This window comes from Pezoporus wallicus, unplaced genomic scaffold (assembly GCF_028554395.1).
Source record: "Pezoporus wallicus isolate ANWC-B61680 ecotype Strahan unplaced genomic scaffold, APGP_CSIRO_Pwel_v1 contig_5352, whole genome shotgun sequence".
NCBI lineage: Eukaryota > Metazoa > Chordata > Aves > Psittaciformes > Psittacidae > Pezoporus > Pezoporus wallicus.
The window spans coordinates 3,732,033-3,750,646 of NW_026639660.1; the positions used below are offsets into that span (position 1 = coordinate 3,732,033).

The 18,614-nt window shown below is 49.0% G+C and overlaps 1 protein-coding gene across 1 annotated transcript; it reads right to left on the bottom strand.

Moving 5' to 3' along the window:
* Positions 1–410: 410 nt before the first annotated feature.
* AARS2 (alanyl-tRNA synthetase 2, mitochondrial) lies at positions 411–18,592 on the bottom strand. The gene is made up of 22 exons (XM_057415357.1): positions 18,348–18,592; positions 17,434–17,622; positions 16,656–16,801; positions 15,695–15,889; positions 15,013–15,157; positions 14,440–14,585; positions 14,034–14,142; positions 13,384–13,422; positions 12,558–12,669; positions 11,882–12,009; positions 10,864–11,014; positions 8,886–9,055; positions 7,785–7,898; positions 7,256–7,396; positions 6,491–6,628; positions 5,975–6,084; positions 4,747–4,855; positions 3,020–3,142; positions 2,492–2,602; positions 1,601–1,684; positions 1,342–1,452; positions 411–951 (listed from the first exon to the last, which is right to left on the bottom strand). The coding sequence occupies exons 1-22, from the start codon at positions 18,570–18,572 to the stop codon at positions 787–789; spliced, it is 2,961 nt and encodes a 986-aa protein (XP_057271340.1). The 5' UTR covers positions 18,573–18,592; the 3' UTR covers positions 411–786.
* Between the last annotated feature and the right edge of the window lie 22 nt (positions 18,593–18,614).

Consider the following 18,614-nt stretch of genomic DNA (forward strand, 5'->3'; position numbering starts at 1 on the left):
GCCTCAGCTACAGTTTGTGATCTCTCTTCATTTAGGTCAATACTGCATGTAAAATAACGGTGCTTTGGCCAGGAGCTCAACATATCACTAACAATGAGTTGAGTTTGCTGGGTCTGCTGATGCTTGTGACAAACAACCATTTAGGAGAGAGACCTGCTCACCTCAAGACTAAGGAGCTAAGTGCTGCAGGGAGTTCCATGCTGCAACACAGCAATCCCATTCACACAGCTCACCACATCCGTGGTGGTTTTTAGGTAGGTGCTAGTAAGGAAGAAGCCAGAAGGCAGTGTGAGAAGGAGTTACAAGGGAATGGCAGGAAGAAACAAGGGTAAGAACATTCATCCAAAGCAAAGAGGTGGAGGCAGGGACGATTAGAAGGTGCAGCTAACAAGAAACATCAGGGGACTGGACACTCTCTACCCTTTAATGGCTTTAGGATAACACTGTGCCATCTGCCTATGCTCTCACAGAACATTTGTGCCGGTCTTGTGGCAAGAACCGCACTCTTCCAGGAGAAGCAGGACCTGCTGTTGCAACCCATGCTTTCTCAGGCTCAATCCCCATACGCTCATGCTGACAACAGGCAGCATTGTTCTGTCAGTGGGATCAGGAGTGGGGTCTCTGCTGATCCTGGATGGTCAGAAATCTAGTTCTCCAATGCACTGGTTGCAGCAATGCTCAGCGTGGGAGCTGTTAAACCTTTCAGATCAGCAGGATATGTGTTCTGCATCAAGTGTCCACGTAGCTTGCAGCTGGGGTGCATACAGCTGTCCTGCCACCAAAGCATCACAGTTTACTCTGAGCAAACTTCAGTGCAGTAGTGAGGGCTCCCTGCATGCCCTTGGCATTTCCACTGCCCTTAGCGACAACGGGAGAGCCTCCTGCCTTCCCTTCCATCTGTGCACAGACAGCCACAGCCCAGTCAGCAGCAGAGAACACAGGGAGGCAATTCTGGGGAAAAGACACAGAACAAAGTCATTTAGACTGGTGAGCACTCTGCAATCTGGATAAAACAAGGTAACAACATCCTCTCCTCACCCAGCCTGGGCCCTCCCTAACTGAGGCAGTCATGACTGTGAGGACAGAAAAGGCTGAACTTATACGTTAATACTGTTTGCCCCTGGGGAATACATGTTTACCCCTGGGCAAACATGGCCTGGAACATCTAGAGATATCTGTGCCCAGCAGAGACTGAAAGCTTATCTGGTCCCAGTACAGTCATCTCATGTCCTCTCACTGTGTGATTACCCTCCAACACTGTGCAGAATCCCAAGAAAAGCCTCAATGGGGACCTGCTGAGTAGCAGGTCCAATCGCTCTTTGTGGGCAGGGTTATGCTTACCTTGGACACCTGACAGGCACAGAGCACCTCACCAGAAGCCTGAGGACTCAGCAGCAGGACTGATGAGCCAGGAGACTTGTCACACAGCTGGTTCACAACCTTCATGAGGATCTAGGAAAGGCAGGGAGTAGAGGGGTCAGGCTACAGCAAAGGTAACTGGCATGCAGCAGAAAATGTGCCCAGCAGGTCCCTCTTACTGCATGCAGCACCTGAGGCCAACAAGAATTACCCTTGCAAGAATTACAAGCGGATTACTCACAGAGAGGGAATCAGCTGGGACAGTATCAACGATGACAGGTTGGCTGCAATGTTTTGCTAGCAGGTTTTGTGCCTTCTCTTCCGCCTAGAAGAGGAAACAAACAGCACTTGAGGGGCTACAGGTGGCAGAGTGGGCTGGATGGGGATCTATGCATGCAACATATATATAAAGGGAATGGAAGTGCTGCTCTGTGGGATAGAGGGGATATGTATGTCAACACCAGTCAAAATAGGACTGGCAGACTGAAATCTCCACATGGAGACCTGTACAACCCTCCTTCCTCAAAATCAAGCAGATATGAACCCCTGTCAAAAGTGGAATAGAGAGTGACTCGTTCACTCCCCAGCCTCTCTCCTGGACACACATTTCCATGTACCTCAGGAGGGCTTCTGTGGCAAGATGCTCCTTCTTTAAGAAAAAGATGTTTTTTGCTGAGAACACTAAGTGACCAATAAGCACTTCCAAAGGGCTTTTAATAATGCAATATCCATATGGCTGGGAGAAATGCTTTGTCCTGCCACACTCTTACTGTATAACTTCATAAATCCCACTGTCAGGGCCATCTCATCTTCTTCATGTATAAACAAGGAGACAACGCCTATCTGCCTGTTGGTGTTTGCTGAAAGTGCTGGTATGGGGCTCTCCATCCTCACAGGCAGACACACAGAGGGATTCTGCAGTGTCAAAAGCCCAGTCAGTCACTCACTGCATTTTAAATTATGACCCTGGTTAACGCTAGTGAAATCAGCCTAACACAGGGCTTGTGTTGCACTTTGTGTGATTGTACCTGCTTTCTAATGGGATCCTAGTGACCAAGTGGCTGTGAAGTGTGACAGAGACACCAGCTCTGCTATCAGCAGGCTGCAGGTTAGTGTGCTGCTGCCACGGTACCTGCTTCATCTCCAATTTCTTGACAGCTGTGTTAGCTGTTCGCTGCAGCACTTTAAGGATGGTCTCTAGTTCTTTTCTTTGCCACTGGGGCATTGCAGTCTCAGTCACCACCTGCAAGACAATTTGCTGTGTAAGGACACTAAACTGTACCTAGACATTATTTGCTAGTTCTCTGGGAAGTCAGGCTGGAGCCTGGCCTCTTCACAGACGCTCCTACACCCCTATGTGATCAGGCCCAGCAGTCACTGTGGTGTGTAGCTTTCTTTTCAGCTGGGCACCTAAAGCCCAGGAGCCCTCTTTCACTGCTTTACCCTCCCCACCATTGTCTTCTCTCACATTCCCTCTGGCAGCATGTCACCTGCAACAGAGACATCTAGACACTGGCAGAAATTTTTGTGATCAAAGAGGCAACAGCAGATAGCAACTTGCCCTTGCTATTGACCATGGTAAGATCTGAACCTGGAAGGAAAGAAGTCATGTGCCTCAAGTCTGTGCTGGCATCTTTCTGTAAAGAAATGTAATCCTTACTTTGGTCAACTGGCCCACTTCTTTGGAGAGGTTCTGCATCTCAGGAATAGAGGTGCTCCTCTGCTTCATTCGGAGAGAGAGAGAGTCCACTTCCATAGCCAAGCACTGGCCTACTTCCCGAGCCTGAGAGATGGAAAGAAAGAATGCGTCAAATGCAGCAACAGAAAGAATGAGCAGGGATGGAGAACGTGGGGAGGCAGCAGGGTCATAAGCACTGGAGTGCTCTCAGGATGTAGTGGGAAGACACCTACAGAGGCTTTAAGAACAAACGTCCTAAAAAGACTCTATTCAAAAGCTTCCCTCTAGACTTGCAACTGACACTAGACAGTCACACCTTGGGGGACAAGCTGTCGTGCATTCCTGCTTCCTCAGTATCTCACACCAAGTCATCAGGATTGCAATGAGAAAAACTTGGCAGCCCTGTTTACTTCTCAGAGCTCATTTTTCATTATCAAAATTATTCATTATCATATTTCATTATCAAGAGCAATCTTGAAACTACTGACTAAAGAAACAAAAGAAACACTAAAACTAAAGTGTTTTAAGTGTCATCAGCTGTTCAAGCGTATTTCCTGAGTTCAGCTGATCTTGGTGTATGTTTCTTATTGCTTTCCCCAACACCAATGCTACAATTAGTAATAACCTTCCTCCTCACACACACAAAAAAAACCTCAAAAACTTAATACAAGCTTTTTTCACCAGTGACAATCCTTATGCTTTGGAGCATTTCCTCCCTTCCAGATTTCTGTGCCCATGATGGTCCTGTGAGACTTTAGACCAGGACAGCAGAAAGTATATAAGACAAGCTGTGGACAGCGAGAATTGCTGTGTCCAGCTTGGACACACGTCCCTTGTTTCAAATCACTCACTCTCTCTGATTACTCTCCCCTGTCTAACACATGCACTCAGCTTGTCTTGGGGTCTCTCCAGGTCAGCACATCCAGCAAAGCATGCAGATGTGCCCTGCAGCTTTTCATTCCTCTGCACTAAGAAAAGCCTTCCAAGGGTCACAGATGCAGAGGGGACAATCAGCCAAAAAGCAACAGATTTGCAGGGGTGGGCTTTGCCTTTAGTCTTCCCAGTTCCACCGACAGTGAGTCACTCTTCCCTTCTGATTGTAGCCTTAAAGGAAGCAGGCAAACTCGTGGGGCCCCCTGACACTTCCAGATATTTAAAGGACAGTGTGATCTCAGAGACACAACAGCAGGTTTCTTACTTTTTTATAGAGACCAGAACATTTTGGAAAAAAAAAAGACTGAAGAAAAGAAGCAAAAGGGCTGTATGAATGAGGTCAGAGCCCTGTAATCATGAAGTACAAATCCAACTGTGATAGGCAGGAGGTGAAACCAAAGCACAAAGGATCACACCTTTGCGCACCTACCCAGGGATTGAAATTTGTAGTCCAGAGGAGATATGGCTAGGTGATATAAATATATATATCAAACAGCTTCCTGGTATTTTTGTGCCAAGTGCTTATCTTGGAAAAGGGGTCTGAGGCACAGAATGAAGGCCAAGGAGACAGGAGACTAGGATGGGGGGGATGGAGGTGAAGAGTGAGGTATGGCAACACAGCTGAGTTCAGGGGGGAAGAAGGAAGCCAGATCAGGTGCAGCAGGGACACTCCAGCCAAAGCATAGGGAAGCTAATTGTCTATGCAGGAACCTACAAAATTGATTCCTTTTGGCATTATCTCAACACGTCAGAAATCTCAGTTCCCCCTTTCTTACCTGTTTGGCTTGTCTCCCTGTCACTGCAATGACACGGCTAATCCCTTTAACAAGCTGACGCTCATTGATGATAGACAGATCTTCCACAGCTCCTGTTCGTAGAAGGTGCCTGCAAAGTCAGCAGAGAACAGAAAACAAGCTGCTCTCTGTGAACAGAAATCAGGAAGCCAGCTTTCCTTTTAGACAAGGCTCAAGTCCAGCAGCCCCTCACCAATCCAAATAGCTGCAACCTGTTCCCATCCCTAAAATCCTGATGGTACCCTGTCATGCAACAGACAGAAACTTGAGGCTACTCTAGAGGAACCTATGTGCTACCCACTCAGCAGGCTGCTGTCAAATGGTGCATAACAGCCAAGTTCTGCCTTACTTTCCTTCAGCAGTGGGATGAATTGGGATTTTTCTCTTCTACTTGGCTGCTACTAGATCTTGTAAAAAGCACTTTTTTCCTCCAACTCCACCATTCTCTTGTCAGGCCAGCTCACAGAGTGGCCAGTAGACTCCAGTCATAATGTATTTGTGCAGACACAGGGCACTGACAACCTCTCCTTTCTTTCTTGGCTCTTAAACACTGGGTATGAAAACAAGTACAGTGTCTTAGATTCTGTTACCACAAGTAATCATTTCAGCTTCACAACAATCAATCATCTCTGCTCCCATACAGTTTCTTATCCCAGTACTCCCACAAGAATGATCTCATGACTAGAAAATTGTTCATCTCCAGCTGTATCTACTCAAAGGCCAATTTGCTCTTGTTTGGGTTTTTTGTGTGTGTGTCAGCATTGTATTGAGATTAATTAACTCTCCTTTGACTCTCATTACTGCTAAAAGCAGAAGAGGGCAAAGACGATTAATTAAAATAATCAGAGTGGTCTGAAGGTCTGACAACCCTCCCAGATCTTCTGCTGGGTTCCCAGCTCTCCTGCAACCCCAAAGCTTTGTAATGCTGGTGTAACTGGCCACACACTCCTTTTCCACACTTTGCTGGTCCCTTGCTGCTTCCAGATTGGTTTCAGACTATGAAGCAAGGAAAAATGCTTTGCATTTCACTGGGGTTTTCTCAGCCTGGGATTTCCAAAGCTTCATAACTAGCGCATCCTGTCCTCACAAGATCTTTCTGGTGAGGAAACTTAGCTGCACAGGGACAGAGACGGGAGCTTGCAAGAATGTCTCTACCTCAGCCACTGGTGCCCACAAACATAACTTCTGACTGCAAGCAAAAGCCACTTACGTCCCACAGCAGAGCTCCACAGAGGTCTGCAATGCAGCCTCAGAGTCGCGGGTCAGCACACTCTCCACAGGGACCCCCAGGGACACTATCCTCACTGGATCTGGATACCCCTGACAGAGGAGACAGGCATCAGCAGCTAACAACATGGTCCTTCAGGAGCACTTAAACACTTAACTGCTTGCTTCAGGTGTCTGCCTCATTTTTCCCCTGTTCTAGAGTAGCCCCAGAGTCAGGGGAGCACTGCTTTTTCCCCACTACCAAACAGTAAAGGGAGAAAGAACAACTGGGTGACACACAAGCTTTTGGTCAAGAAAAATGAGCAGAAAGCCTGTGCATCACCAGCCTCCACAGTTTACAACACAGTGTCCCAAGATCTCATCTCTGTCCTATTTTCCTTCCTGAGTTTTGGGAGTCGTTTCCCTTGCAGAAACCCATTGCATCAACATCTCTTGTGACCCAGATGATCGCTGCTGAAGGAGAACGCTCATGAAGATGCATGCTGCCATCCTGGCATACCTCATTCACTGCACGGAGTCCCTGAACTCTTCTTGCCAATGTGAGGGGGACCTCAGCCATATGCACAACCTCGTTTTGTTTGATCACATCCTGGACCACTTGCTCTACTTGCTGCAGCTGCTCCACAGTCACAGGGCCCTGAGGAAGTAAATCAGACACTTTCAAGGGAAGCCTCCTGCGAAGTATAGAACAAAGGAGGGAGAAGTGGGACAGCCCCCTCCAAGGAACAGCAAGGAACCATTTCCCCTTGCATCTCATCTTCCCTACTTTTAAAAGGGAATTGAGAGCATCATGACCCTCCCACCAACTCCTCCCATGAGGGATAAGGATTTTTGATACAAGAGAATCAATCAAACTCTTCAAGAGAGATGCTGCAGTGAGTGACAGGTTACCAGGGCCAGTGCTCAGTCTGATCCAACAGCTTTCAGCTCCTGACTGCTCTCACCTGGATGACATCAGGAATGTGCCACAGCCAAGATGGTGAATCTTTCAGACACCTCTACACTACTCAAGTAGGTCTCATGACTGGTTTTGCTAAGTCCTTTCCCTTCTGACCCTCATTAATCTGCTCAGCAAGCCCTGCTCAGAGTCAGGTCAATGCAAAGCAGAGCAGTCATGTCCAGAGAACCAAGTTTCCTTGCTCAGATAAACCACGACCTGTCTCTGAAAGAGTGATTATGGCAAGAGGAGAAAAAGCCCTGGGGAGAAGGCCAGCACTAGGATGTTGGTAGTGCTGAGAACAAGCAAACACAAGTCCAGAGTCACCTTGGTGTCAAAGTCGAAGCGCAGCTGCTCTGCTGTCACATGGGACCCTCGCTGCTCTGTGTGCTCACCCAGGACATGGCGGAGCGCGAAGTTCAGCACGTGGGTCGCGGTGTGGTTTGTCATGCACGCCAGCCGCCGGGCCTGAGAGCACAGACAGGTTGGCAGGGAGTGCTGGTTCTCCACAGCTCAGGGGAGCAGGGGTGGCAGGAAGACAGGGGAAAGGCTGCACATGAGGGAATGGGAAGAAAAACAATGGGTAGTACAGCTGTCAGATTAATTTATGTCACAGGGCAGATCTAACTTCTTTTGCCATGGGATCACCTCTGTAAAACAGCAAAGGGTAGGCTGGATACCTCTGGACAGACCAGTGGCTGATAGAAGATTAGAGTCACTTGTGAGGTCTCCTTCCCACTGCACAACATGGTGAAGAGCAGTCTCAGGAATACATGGGACAAGGCTCTGACATGCCCAGGTTACTCAGGATTCTCAAAGTAAGGCTGGGAAAAGGTTAAAAGCAGTGAGTTATCACCTCATCCACAAAGAGCTGCACTTGATCACCAGCACGCAGGGTTTCCACAGCAATGACCTCATGGACCACGTAACCACCACAGAGACGAACTGACTCTACAGGGAAGAGTATGTCCTAAGCAAAAAGACAGAAAGATGAGCTTTAGGACACAGGGAAAATCCAAATAGGTGCCTGCTTGATCTGACTGGGAAACACAACCCCCACTGATCCCTAAGACAGGGACAGGGTGGCAAAAGCAGGGAGAAACTTACTGTGCATGCAACCATAGAGTCTCAGACCTTCCCTGCATCCAGCTACTCACTGCACAACATGCTGAGGTTGTCAGCTTGCAGTGGATGGGCAGAAACATCACCAATGCTGATGAATCCTAACAAGGATGCTTGTCCATGAGAAAATGGACAGCAGATTCCAAGGCACTTGTCTCAGGCAGCCAAGGTGCCATTTCTACCTCACTGGGCTGGCAACAGAAACTTGATCCCCACTTCAGCTTGAGAAGTGCTGAGCAAGCCACTATCACATTCTGCAAGGCTAAAAAGGTGGCATCAGGGCCCAGGGGTGATTCTCAAGAGCTGGAATGTGGAAGGAAAAAAAGCTGCACCCCATGTAACTTCCCAGGAGAGGGTCAAAGTTTTCCCTCTGGCAAGGTTGAAGGAATATGCTGGGGAAGTGGAGGTCCTCCCTGATGCTTTTTGGAGGCATAAGAGTTTTTGCACAGGGTCTCGGGTGGGGCACTGCTTGCAGTTGTCCAGGACTGGCCAGAGATGTTACTCAGCTCACAGACTCTCTGGTCACTGATTGCCTTCTCTCTGCATTGCAACCTCAAGAATGCAGCACACTGAAGGGAGACCCAAGAAGACTTTACAGTCTTCCTCTGCAAGACAGAATTTCAAAGGGCTGACAGAGACAACCAGAGCAGCAGGTACACCTCTGTGAAGATACTGCTGCTTCTCATTCACCCTACCAACCCTGATGCAAAGCCAAGGGAACTCTCACAAGGCAACAGCTAGGAGATTAACCCAGCAAACCAGCCTATCATTTGGGGTATTCTGCCTGGCCTCAGGACTCACAGTGGCCTTGGGTTCAGGAAGCAAAGGGTCTTACCTGCTGCCCTAACCGTATCATGTAGCCTTTGTCACAGTCCTGCCCACCCTGCTCTGCATAGAAGTTAGTCCTGTCCAAGATGACACCACAGTGTTGCCCTGCCCCAACCTCCTTCTGGAGAGACTGATCTCTGTACAGCATCAGGACAGTGGCCTGGCATGGGCTGAACTCTGTCAGGAGAAAGAAGATGACAGCAATTAGTGCATACACCCTGTCAGATTGCAGCAGGAAAGGAGGGACCACTTCCCTGTGCCAACCCTGTCAATACCCAGTCTATTCTGAAAGCTGGCACTTTCCTTTGCCTTGGTAGGAGTGGAACTGCTGTTGGCAGAAAGCACAAAGGAGCTGTTGTTTGAAACTACATCACCCTCCACCTACTTAGTGACAGACCTGCTAAGTAGTAGGTGAGCTGGCAGGGACACCCAATCTAGCGCTACATGAGCCTGACAGAACAAGATGTGGCACAGACACATCTGCAACTCTCTACACTGCAAGCTTGTTACACCTGCCTGCCTTCTATGAAGGGATGAGAGACCTGGTGGACAAGAGATAACAGCGATATTGCCTTCCTCGATGCAGCAAGCTTCTAACATGCTCTTCTGTAGGCTCCTTGAAGCCAAATTTAGGCAATATGGGCTGGGTGGGTAGACCATAAGGTGGGTACTGGCTGGGCGGCTGACCTCACATAGAATTGCTTAATAGTTCAATATTCCTTTACTAGTAAAGCTACTTGGTGGCTGGTATTAGGGCATATACCATTTGAGACCGTTCTCTAATGACTACACACTACAAGATGGGATGTACCCATATCCTGCTTCTGTATGGCAATGAACTGCTGGGGACTGGTTGACACACTGAAGAGCAGGGCTGCTTTTCAGAAGCATCACAGCAGGCCAAACAAATGGACCGACAGAAACCTTGGGGTCCTCAGGAGCAAGCTGAACACAAGTCAGCAGGGTGCCCCTGCAGCAAGGAAGACTGACTGCCTGCCTGCTGGGCTGTATGAACGGAAACACAGCCAGCAGGTCAAAGAAAGTGGTTATTCACCCCTCTTTAGCATTTGTGAGACTGCATCTAGAGTGTAGGAAATTCCGGTTGTAAAGAAATAGACTTTTTCACACTGAGTGATAAAGAACGGGGAACAGAGAGATCTCTGTCACTAAAGACACTGAAAACATAAATAGAAAAGGCTCTGAGCAACTTGAGCTGACTGCAGCTAATGTTCCTTAGATCAAGATATCCAGAGATCCCCTCCAACCTGAATTATTCCACAATTCAGCGACTGAGGAGGTGAGACAGCTCTAGCTTGGAGATTTCAGCCAACGTCACTGCTGGGCTTTTTTCCTCCGTTATGCTCTTGCATGGATATATAGCTTGATTTGCCTCACTTTCTGCTTAGTGTGGTTGCCACCAGCACCCTGGGTGTGACGGAGCTGGCTGTACTCAGCTATCTCTAATGGTTTGTGACAGCCACACCACCACTTACTCTGTGGTTTAGCTTTATGCTTTCCCTAGAGCACCAGCAACCTCAGCTACCCTCAATGATAAAAAGCCTGCACTGGCATCTAGTGGTCTGCCAAAGAAATAGTAAGTGTGAGGCTTTAAACTGCCACCTAAACCCTTTGCATAATTCTTCATTCTTCCTAGCGCTCAGACCCAGAAGCCTAATTGCTGGGGACAGAGTCATGGCTAGAAGAAATAAACAGTCTCTTTTTCACCACTGCACAGTAATACCAGACCACAGCTCACAACCTTGTCACTAGCTCTTGTCACTGGGGACATACCAGCAGCCATAACAAAAGCACCTACTTTGGGATGAGGTACGGGGGCAGGGAAAAGATGTGGCAGCAAGGTGGACAGGTTTGAATCACAAAGTGCATGCTCTGCACGCATGAGGTTAGGCAGTAGAAGTAGTCTTGTGAGTGATTCTAGTGCCCTCAGGCAGAACTTGCCTTACAGACAGGACCTGGTCACTTACCATACTGCCCGTGCAGCCCAAGTGTGTAGGAGTACTTTGGAGAGTCATCAGTAGCAGGCACGTTGCTGCTCTGCAGCTGAGCCAGCGAGTGCACATCAAGGTGTGTGTTTGTGTCTTCCTCCTGTCCTGCCTGGGGGCCACGAGCCTTCCGCTACAGCAGAGAATCACAGAATCAACTAACTTGGTAAAGACCTCTAAAGTCATCAAATCCAACCATTACCCCAGGACTGCCAAGACCACAAATAAAGTGTAACACTGAGGGGTATGAGCAAATGATGGGAGATACCTGGGAGCACTCAAACTGATAACTGGAGCTATAAGGCTAGGAACAACTTCTTTACCTTCCTGGAAAAGGCTTGTTGAGATCCAAGCTGATGGAGCCTACTGCTAAACCAACCCCATTCCTTCAAACCCCACAAGGACTCAATACCACCCTGTACTAGTCTTGAGGCAGGCCATAAGCAACAGCTAACACAACCCTCCTGGCACAGCTTGCTGTGTAGTTGTGCAACATCTAGACCATTAAAACTCAGAAGACCGAGACCTTGAACGAATTACTACATGGGGGCGTGTGTGTGCATGTGTGTGTGTGTGGTGGGCAATGCAAGTCTTCCAGCACTACAGAGACCAAGGACATTTTGTAAACTCTTCATAAATCACTTATTGTTTGGGCTGTCTAAGCTGGCTCTGCTCTGGGTGAGGAGTTGGACTAAATGATTGACAGGACACTCCTGAACTATATAATGCTACGATAACCTTCACTCCAGCAACAGTCAGCATCATAAAACACTTCTACTGATCTGAAGAGAATCACCAGCCAACACCTCTCAATCCCACACCCAAAAGCAAAGGCATTGTGACCCCATTGAGGTTTCAGACCTACTTCCCCTTCAGGGAAAAGGCACATGGCCCTGTGGCGCATTCAAAGAGCCTCAGCAGTGACAGGAATTCTGCATCCGTGCTCACAGGCGAGAGGGAAGGCTCTGAATTATTTTGACAGAGTGAGTCTCCCTCTTACCTTCGCATCTTCCAGAGCAAGTTCACTAAAAGCAGCTGAATCCAAACTGATTCCCTTTTCTTCAAGCATCAAGTCAATCAGATCCAGAGGAAATCCCAGATTCCCATAGAGAGACCAGGCTACTTCAGCTGTAGGACAAAAGTAGGACATGAATTCTGTGTAAACACAGAAAGCAAAGGTATCTCAAGATTTGCTTCAACGGGACCAGTCTAATGTGTGCCTTGGTAACTGTATTCATATAAGAACTGTATTCATATATGTTGTGTTCAACCAGTAATGGGGAAGAAAAGCCATGCAGTTGCTCTTGCATGAGACTGAGTATTCATGATGCCCCACAGCCCTATTCCTGCTAAAATTTAGTGCAGCACATCTCAACAGGCAGCTGTGCTGGTTGGGTCCCCAGTTCCTTCTTTCAGCTGTGACTTGTAAGGACCTAGTTAACTGGCCAGTAAAGCAGCAAGGGAATATTTCTAATTTGCCTGGTGCCTAGTTTGTTGTGAGAACAAAGTGCCAGGAAACAACTGCAGTCTGGAGAAAGGAGCAACATCTGCTCCTCTGCCAGGGCTACTGAAAACAAGTGGGAGACGCAGATGTCCACCAGTTTTGACTGCAGTGCTTTGTGAGGGCCTGGATCAAACCATCTTTTAGTTCAGCTTGTCACAGGAGAGAGACTCACCTGGGAAGTTTGTGGAGGGCTCCATCTGCTGCACTGTCCGCTCAATGATGCGCCTCCCACGCTCAAGGGAGGACAGAAAAGCGGCTTCGTTCTCATTGATGATATCCATGATCTGCTCAAGGATCAGAAGGGTTAGCCACAACACCTTGGGAAGTTTCACAGCTCAGCTCAGCCCTGCTACAGTCAGCTCAAAGCAAATCAAGCAGGTGTCTAACACAGTGTCTGCTTGAACCAGACTTTTTGTTCTCTAAGTGTCCATCACAACATCGCTTTGATGCATTACTGAACAGTGCCAAAGTCACTGGGGCTCCTATCACTGTTCCTGTCAAGGAAATACTAAGCATCTGCCTGGGGAAAGTTTTAAGCTGACAAACGCTCCCTGTCAGACATTCATGTCTGTGATCCAATTAAAAACTGCATGGCTGGAACAGCCAGCAAAATTGCTCATCACAGTTGCTGTCAGCAGAAGCAAGCCAGGACTAGTCTGAAATCACCAATCCACTTTGGACAAAGAGTACCCAGGCTAGGACAGGCTGTACATGCACTCAACAAAAGTAGCTTTTTTAGAGCAACAGCTGCATTATGCCAGGACAAGCAGTCCCTGGTAAGCATCTAGTAGAACTCCTGCAAGAAAATCTGCCACAGATACCTCTCGTACCCCTGTGCTCCCAGCATGTCTCAGCCCACCATGCAAACATGGTTAGGGAGGAGTCTATACAAACTCTTTCAGCTAAGTCCCAAGGAAGGACTGACTTTGCCCAACAGCAGTGCCTCACAAAGATAATGAGAGATGGGGTTTCTCTCCAGGAGAGTCCGTATCACTTACCTGGTCTGTATTCTTTGTCAGCTCTGGATAAGCATCTCCCTGTGGAGTGAGCTTCAGTTAGTGATAACATCCTCAGCATCTTCCTCAGGGGATCTAACAGTGTGCTAAAAGCATTACAGAGGCTTCTCAAGGATGTGAGCGTTAAGGGAGCCCTAGCACACAGCTCCAGGGCCAGCAGCACAGGGGAAGAATCACACTTAGGACTTTCAGCTGCTATCTCTTGGCTCTCTCCCTGTGACCTGCCTCTGCTAGCCTCTGCATAGCATCTCTTGGCAAACACATCCATTCACCATAGGAAGAAAGCATCTTCTTTTAGGATGCTGTTAGTACTCACAGGGACCAATTTCAGATGGTTTAAACAAGATGTAACAGCTTGGAAGCCACTGCATTTAAGGAACAGTGTGTGCTTGCATACACTTACACACATACTTGTGCTGACAGTACCACTGGTCAAACAAGGGGCCTTCCCATCACAAATGATCAAGAGACAAGAGATTTTTACTGCTGTGATGCACAGCACCAGATACACCCTTTTGGCGCTTCAAGGTTCACATCCAAGATCATCTCCTGACAGCATACAGTAAAGGGACATGGGGCAGAACAGGCCAGGTATGATACTCTTTTCCCCCAGGGCAGCAGTTTTTACTCACCAGAACTTCCACTACAGTAGGCACCAGGGAGGCCAGGAGCCCAGGTGGAGCATGAAGGACTTCAGAGCAAAAGCGGACAGCCCTGCGCAGGATCCGACGTAGCACCAGCCTGAAAACAGGGCAGGATTTGCTGGACAGCCATGTAAGCATCTCTGCCCAGCTCCCACATCCAGCGTGCCACAGCTCCTCTGGCCTCATCTACTGCCACAGGCCAGCTGCTCTGAGCACTCTACATGCACCCAAGGATAAGCCTGCATATCAGAACCTCTCCCAGACTCACCTTCCTGCCTCCCCAAAGCTCATGCACTCCCTATATTGGGCCCACACCAGAACCTCTCCCCTGGCTATCCATATTCCTTTCTGGAGCAAACTCACTACACCCGATGCCATTTCCTTATGTTCTTACTCTGCTCCTGAGAAGCCGGGGTAGACGCCGTCAGTGATGCACACACACAAGGTGCGCACATGATCTGCCACCACACGGTAAGCCATATTCACATGGCCAACATCACCATCCCCAACCAGACCTTGGTATCTAGGCCCCCTGCAGCCCTAAAAAAAACCAGCAAGGAGACAGATCAGCAGAAATTAATGGCAGCAGAAAGAAAAGTTTCAATACATGAGGCAGCCAGCTACACTTGAGATCATGCTTCTCAACTACCTCTGAACCATGTGCAGTTGAGGTGCACTCATTAAATTCTTCCAGAGCATTACAGACCAAGACTTCCAGGTCAGCCAATGCCATGGCACCGAGGAATTTAAGAAACTGGAGGAAAAATGCATCATCACTGCTAATAGCCTAGCACATTTCCAGCCTAGAATTCTCCCCAGTTTCCCCAGAATGCTGCTCTGGACATACTTCCTTCTCAAACTACTACACAGTGACATATGTAGAGAAGGCTCTGCCATGGCACCAGGCAAGAAGTCTGCACTCAAGCAGCTTCTGCTTAGCTATGACTCTAAATAGAAGCACTGTTACCTTGTGAATGGCATCCAAGATGGGAGTGAAGAGATCTGTATCATAGTTGGAGCGTTTGTTCTGCAGAACTGTCACCAGCCTTTCCAGGCCCATTCCTGTATCCACGTGATGCTGTGGCAAGGGAAGCAGATTCCCCTCCACCTCTCTGTCAGCCAGCCGGAGAAAAAAAAATGCAAAAGAAAAGCAAGGGTCAATTCAGGGGTGAAGAAAAGGAGCACGTGAATAACAGAAAATGGGAGAGTGATGGGGGACAGAAACAGCAGGTGACCCAACAAAAGGATGTTCAGGGACAAGACTTAACAGCAGCCTGCCTTGTCAGACAGCAAGGATCTGAACATCAGATAGTCGGGATAGACAGCAACATAGGGAAAAAGGCCTTCTAGACAGCAGCCAAAGGTGTCTCATTTGCAGACACATTTGCAGGTGTCTCCAGGCTGCTGCAGACCTCAAGAGACCTCTGGGATGCAGCAGTGAAGGAAAATAAGCAACTGAGGTTGAAGAAAGACAGGACAAATAAAACAAAGGGGATCAAAAACCACACTGGACATCTATCCAGAGCTTCCCTTCTTGCTCCTGTACTGTAACCTCCTGGAAAGCAGCGAGATGTCTGAAAATACAGACATACAATTTTGGAGTCAGACAAGGGGGAAAGACTCTGGAGTTCAGACTAGATGCCTGGTACCTGTTGTACTGCATGAAGACCAGGTTCCAGATCTCCACTACATCGGGGTTGCCCTGGTTCACCAGCGCTGCAGCATTTCTGCCACCACCCACGTGGTCATAGTGGATCTCTGTGCAGGGACCACAGGGACCTGTGTCCCCCATCTCCCAGAAATTGTCCTTCAATGGAAAAGGAAGCACATGGCTGGCAGGCACCCTGGAAAGGAAAATAACATGTGGGGCATGCACACAAAGCACACAGTAGCCTAGATCATAGAGAAAGTTGGAAGGAAGGAATCCTTTGTGACTACTACAAACTCAATAACCAAACACATTAGGATTCCTTTGCTTCTGTTCACACAGAATTATTCTCCTTAGTAGGAAGAAGCTGGACCAAACCAGACAGGATCATATTCACTGCCCAGAATGGCTGGCAAACATAATCTGGCTCCTGCTGACAGAGTCAGGCCCTCCACTAATGAGCTGTCTTCCTCCTTGGAGTGAATACCAGCACAGCTAAAACCTGATCACAGCGGACAAGGGTGAACACCAACAGCAGCACAGAGCTGGCTGCCTTGGGTTCAAAACCCACATACAGCCCTGGACAAGATCCCAAAGCAGAGCAGCACTCCCTTCAATGGCTTCACACTGAAGCTAGCTTTCAAATACACTTTCTGCAGCTCATGACAGAGAGGAAGCAAAAGATCAGAGATCCTTCACACACTTCATCCAGGCCAGCCAGACTCAGGTACACATCTCCCCAGACTGATGACATCTGAGTAACAGCTTAAAGGTCAAGTGCCCCAGACCACCCAGAGCCCAGCTGACTTTTTTAACAGCCCAAACAAAACAGAAACAAAATGAGTTTAAAAGACAACTTTTGGCCCCTACATCTCATTCACGTCAACTAAAGAGCAAATGGGGGACTATGGAGACCAAAGTGTCAGCCCTACTTCTCAGAACCTCTTCTCTAACATGCTTACCCCAGGCGAAGCCATATGTCCCTGCACTCCTCATCTGCGCTCAGCCCCAGCGAGGAGTCTCCACCAAAATAGGTGACGTAGAGACGATCTCTGGGGATCCCGTAGACCTCTGTCAAGAGCTCCCAGGCCATGCTACATGCCTCCTCCTGAGCAAGCAGGGAACACAAATGAAGCACAGTAATCCGGGATGCACAACGATGCAGAAAGGCTCTTTAGGATGAGAGTCAAGCACCAAAGAAGTTAATTTCTGCTGCTCCCTCCCTTCCCAATTTTAAGGCATATTGCAAAGAGCAGGATGAGGGTCAGGCAAGTGAGACAGCTCACTGCTGCCTGGGTGAAACTGACATCACTACATTGTTGGGAGACCTTCAGGATCACAGCACTGTCTACAACCATGTACTTACTAGCAGAGTTACTGCCAAAAAAAAAATAGCATCTTTTATCATTCTCCCCTTTTCAAACTTTGTAGTAAGAAGCACCAAATGAACTGGTAATCTTTTTGCAACATACCGAATGGTCAACATTGGCATTCACATACAGAACTGTGGTTTGTACGTGCTGTTCGCAGCTTTGACAGGCTGACCTTTTCCAGAGCCTGCAGGGCACGTTTAGTGGTTCAGAACACCAGCTGAGTACCTGTACTCCAGGCCACAGAGCTCCCAAGACATCATCTGGAGCTTACCAAAATGCTTTCTGCACAGTCTTACGTCACTACAGCACAGCTCTGAAAGAAAGGCTGTCTTTCCCCCCCAGAGAAGGCTCTCTCCTATTGCCTCACCTTAAAGTAATCCCCAAAGGACCAGTTCCCCAGCATCTCGAAGAACGTGTGATGGTAAGTGTCACGGCCCACATCCTCCAAGTCATTGTGCTTCCCTCCCGCTCGCACACACTTCTGGCTGTTCACCACCCGCCGGTGCTGCACCAGTTCGCTCCGGGGGTGCACCGTGCCTAGGAAGATGGGCTTGAACTGGAAATCAGGGCAGAGAAACACATGCTATTGCTGGACACCACTGGCACTGCGGGCTGTGCCTTTCCAGCCAGAGGTGAATGGGAGGGCAGCAGTGTGATAAGCCCATGTAGGAGCCTGCCCTGCCACAGTTCTACGCCCCTCACTACAAGTGAGATGTTGAGTTACTGGAACGGGTCCAGAGATGGGGAATGAAGCTGGTGAAGGGTCTGGAGAATAAGTCTGATGACAAACAGCTTTGAAAACTGGGGGTTTTTAGTCTGGAGAAGAGAAGGCTCAGGAGGGACCTTATAATTCTCTACAACTACCAGAAAGGAGAGTGTAGTGAGGTCAGGATTGGTCTCTTCTCCCAAGTAACAAGCATCAGGACAAGAGGAAATGACCTCAAGCTGTGCCAAAGGAGGGTTAGATTGGATACTTGAAAAATTTCTTCACAGAGAGGGTGCTCAGGCATTGGTGCAGGCTGCCCAGGGGAATGGTGGAATCACCATCCCTTGAAGTGTTCACAAACCATGTAGATGAGGCCCTCAGTGACATGGTTTAGTGGTGGCCTTGGCAGTCCTTGGGTAGAGGTTGGATTTGATGATCTTAGAGGTCTTTTCCAACCTAGTTGATTCTATGATTCTACCCCGAGATGCGCCGCGCTCCTCGGGAGCCAGCGGAAGGACCTGCGTGGGCCGGAGCCCCGGGGCGGACGGAGGGAAGAGGGGACTGGGGGGGAGCACCTGGTTCATGCCCGCGTTGACGAACAGGAGGCGCGGGTCGCCGCGGGGCCGCACGGGAGCTGAGGGCAGGAGGCGGTGGCCGTGGCGGTCCTGGAAGAAGCGGAGGAAGGCGGCGCGGACGTGGCCGGCCGGCGGGCCGTCAGCTGCCCCGCGGCGGGGGCTGCAGCACCAGCGCCACGGCACCGCCAGCAGCACCCTCCGCCGCAGCCGGACGGCCGCCGCCATGGCAGCGGAAGGCGGCGCTGCGAGGCCCGGAAAGGGCGGTGG

Bases quoted from the DNA above. Each gene is read 5' to 3' on its own strand.
- AARS2 (XM_057415357.1), bottom strand. From the start codon at position 18,572: ATGGCGGCGGCCGTCCGGCTGCGGCGGAGGGTGCTGCTGGCGGTGCCG. The intron at 4,856-5,974 runs GTAAGTGGCTTT...CTGACTTTGCAG, and splicing joins GTGGAGCTCTGCTGTGGGAC to GCACCTTCTACGAACAGGAG. The intron at 1,685-2,491 runs GTACCGTGGCAG...TTCCTCTTCTAG, and splicing joins AGAAATTGGAGATGAAGCAG to GCGGAAGAGAAGGCACAAAA.